Below are 2,570 nucleotides of genomic sequence, written 5' to 3' on the forward strand. Positions count from 1 at the left end.
GCGTTTGTTTTGTGTCTACAGGCTAGTTTATTGGGTGGCCGCAGCTTTCGGCAGCAGCGTTCGTGGATTCGGTTTCGGCCTCTCCTTCCTGCCGAGTCTCGCCATGTTGGCCGCCAACATCTACTTCATCTTCACAGTGGAGGCAGCAGGGTCCATCTTTAGCCTCCATCTGCCTCCTGAGGAGGTGTTGCCTCCACCCGCTGGCAGACAAAGGTTCTGGGGATGATAACTGATCAATAATCAATAACCTGAAATATTTTTGGAGATTTTATTTTTTATGAACTGAAACTTTCAAACAGAATATAAACAGAATAAAAGTTAAAAAAAAAAACTTTTTCTGTTAAAACATAAAACAGATTATAACTCCTCGCAAATTGTCTATAACCCCGCCCACTCTCTCTGATGGTTTTTATTAAATCTTAAACTACTTCCTGTTTCATTTGTGGGGACTTCCTGTTTTTGTTGGTTCATTGTTTGTTCTTTTATGATCATTAAATGTTGGATTTTGTTAAAAAAAACTTTGGTTTGTTTTTATACTTTATACCAAGTATCATATTTCACAATAAAAGCTTTCACCTTCACTTCCTGTGTGAGTTTATTTTTATTTACTAATAACATTGAAACAATATTTTACACCTTTAACTCTGACAAATGTTCTAATTATTACTAATAATTATTATTGATATATAAGTTCTGTATTGATTGATCTGTTCTTCAGTCACATGAAGCTGGTGGTGTTTTTCCAGTGGAACCGGTCAGACCGTCAGTCGACACCAAACAACAAACTGGCACCTGCACACAGGAAGTGCTGACAGTGTGCCGTCAAAATAAAATCATCAGGACAATTCAGGTTTTAATGTGAATCTTTAATAATATGAAAAAAATCTATTTGTAACTATATATTTACTTATTATATATGATTAGATTCAAAAGCTCGTCTGAATCATTCATTGATTCTGATGTTAATAAATCAATAAGTATATTGAACTCACGACCTGGCAGGTGAGTTGCACAGGTTTATAGGTGTTTTATACTCTTCAACCTTCACACCAGTTCAGTGTTTTTTTCACATCAGATATTTTGAGCTGTGATCAGTAATCAGCTGTTGAAGCTTCATTAATGTTATCAGTTTTAGAGTTTTACCTGCGGCGTGGTGAACACCTGCTGCTGTTGTTACCTACGAGCTGCAGTGGACACAGAACTGTGGTTGGATCCATTCTGCACGCTGCTGTTAAATACGGCCATAACGCCATTGAGAGCTCTGTATACACAACGATTAGCTCTATAAACCCACCTTTTAAAGTCTCCTCCGTCATAGAGGCTTCAGTCTCTGCGTCAAACTTTGTCTATCGATCTAAATGTAATAACTTAAATGGCCAATTTATCCTGAGGACAAAGAAACTCATTTCAGAATAATTCATAAGGTTCACCTGGTTGCTGCTTTTGTAATATGGCAAACAAAACATTAGAACGTGTTTGTCTTGTGTCCCATGTCCAAAAGATTTTAGTCAGACATAAAGAACTGGTAATCACATTTCTCATATTTTCTTTTGATTTAAATTAATTTTTATCTCAGACATGATTAATATGATCATTCTTAAATAAAAATATCTTATTCACTGTTAAGTGAATTAATCTAAACTTATAATTTAAACTTATTTTTGTTGTTTCTTAAGAAAATGTATTCCAGTAAAATAAGAAAACCATTGAACAACAATGACGGCTGCTTAAGAGGTTAGCGTAGCTGCTGCTAGCATCGGTTCTATCCGAACTGGAGAGCAAACAACGACACTGAAGATGTTTTATCTCTTTATTTTAAGTGTAAAATGTTTCTTATGAGTCAAAGTTATTAACTTTATTTGAGTTTTATGTTTTGGCTGAAACGGATCTGAGACTTGTGTTCATCAGTAAGGAAGAAGTCTTTACAGGCTGACGGCTTTTATTTTGAAGGCTCAGGTGAGGCGTCTGCAGGTAGACTCTGTCGACAGACACTCGGTGTTGACAGAGATGTTTGTGTTAACTGAAGTCTTCCCGGGCTAAAAGAGGTTCTGAACAGAAGAGAACACTTTGTTTGACACAGAGTGGACAGTTTCTGAGTCCAGTGTTTTCTTTATGGAGTCTCTTCCTGTGAGGAGGAAGTCCTGTCTGCTGCGGCTCCGAGAAAACTGTCCATTCAGGAAGCTCCGCAGACAAACATACGGTCAGTTTACTCCTGTTTCACTAAAGTTTAATAACATTCAAATGGTCTTTAATTAAAGAGTCATGTTGACATTATTAAACAGACATAAACTTTATACATAAAACAGATAAAATGGATCCGTTTGTAGATTTTTAATTCAACTCTAGAAGTTTTTCACTTTTAACAGTTTAATTTCACGGAAATAATCAAACCATATTCACATCCTTTAAAGACATATTAATATTGTTTATTGTTGTTTATTTTATAGTTTATATTAAATGTTTTCACTTGTTTCATCACTTTTATTCTTTTGGAAACAGGAAGTTTATTCTGAAATCATCGGCTGTGGCCGGCCCTGTCCTATGTTTGTCCTCACTGATCACTGTACAAA

The 2,570-nt window shown here is 35.8% G+C and overlaps 1 protein-coding gene across 1 annotated transcript; it reads left to right on the plus strand.

Annotated features, from left to right (window-relative positions):
- Positions 1–20: 20 nt before the first annotated feature.
- On the plus strand, positions 21–555 carry LOC118335612 (transmembrane protein 79-like; the record flags this gene model as incomplete). Its single annotated transcript, XM_035671989.1, is given in 1 exon segment — positions 21–555. A coding segment is annotated over 1 exon segment (206 nt), but the record flags the coding sequence as incomplete, so codon positions are not given.
- Positions 556–2,570: the final 2,015 nt, after the last annotated feature.

This window comes from Morone saxatilis, unplaced genomic scaffold (assembly GCF_004916995.1).
Source record: "Morone saxatilis isolate NCDOM2014 unplaced genomic scaffold, NCSU_SB_2.0 Contig24, whole genome shotgun sequence".
Classification (NCBI taxonomy): Eukaryota; Metazoa; Chordata; class Actinopteri; family Moronidae; genus Morone; species Morone saxatilis.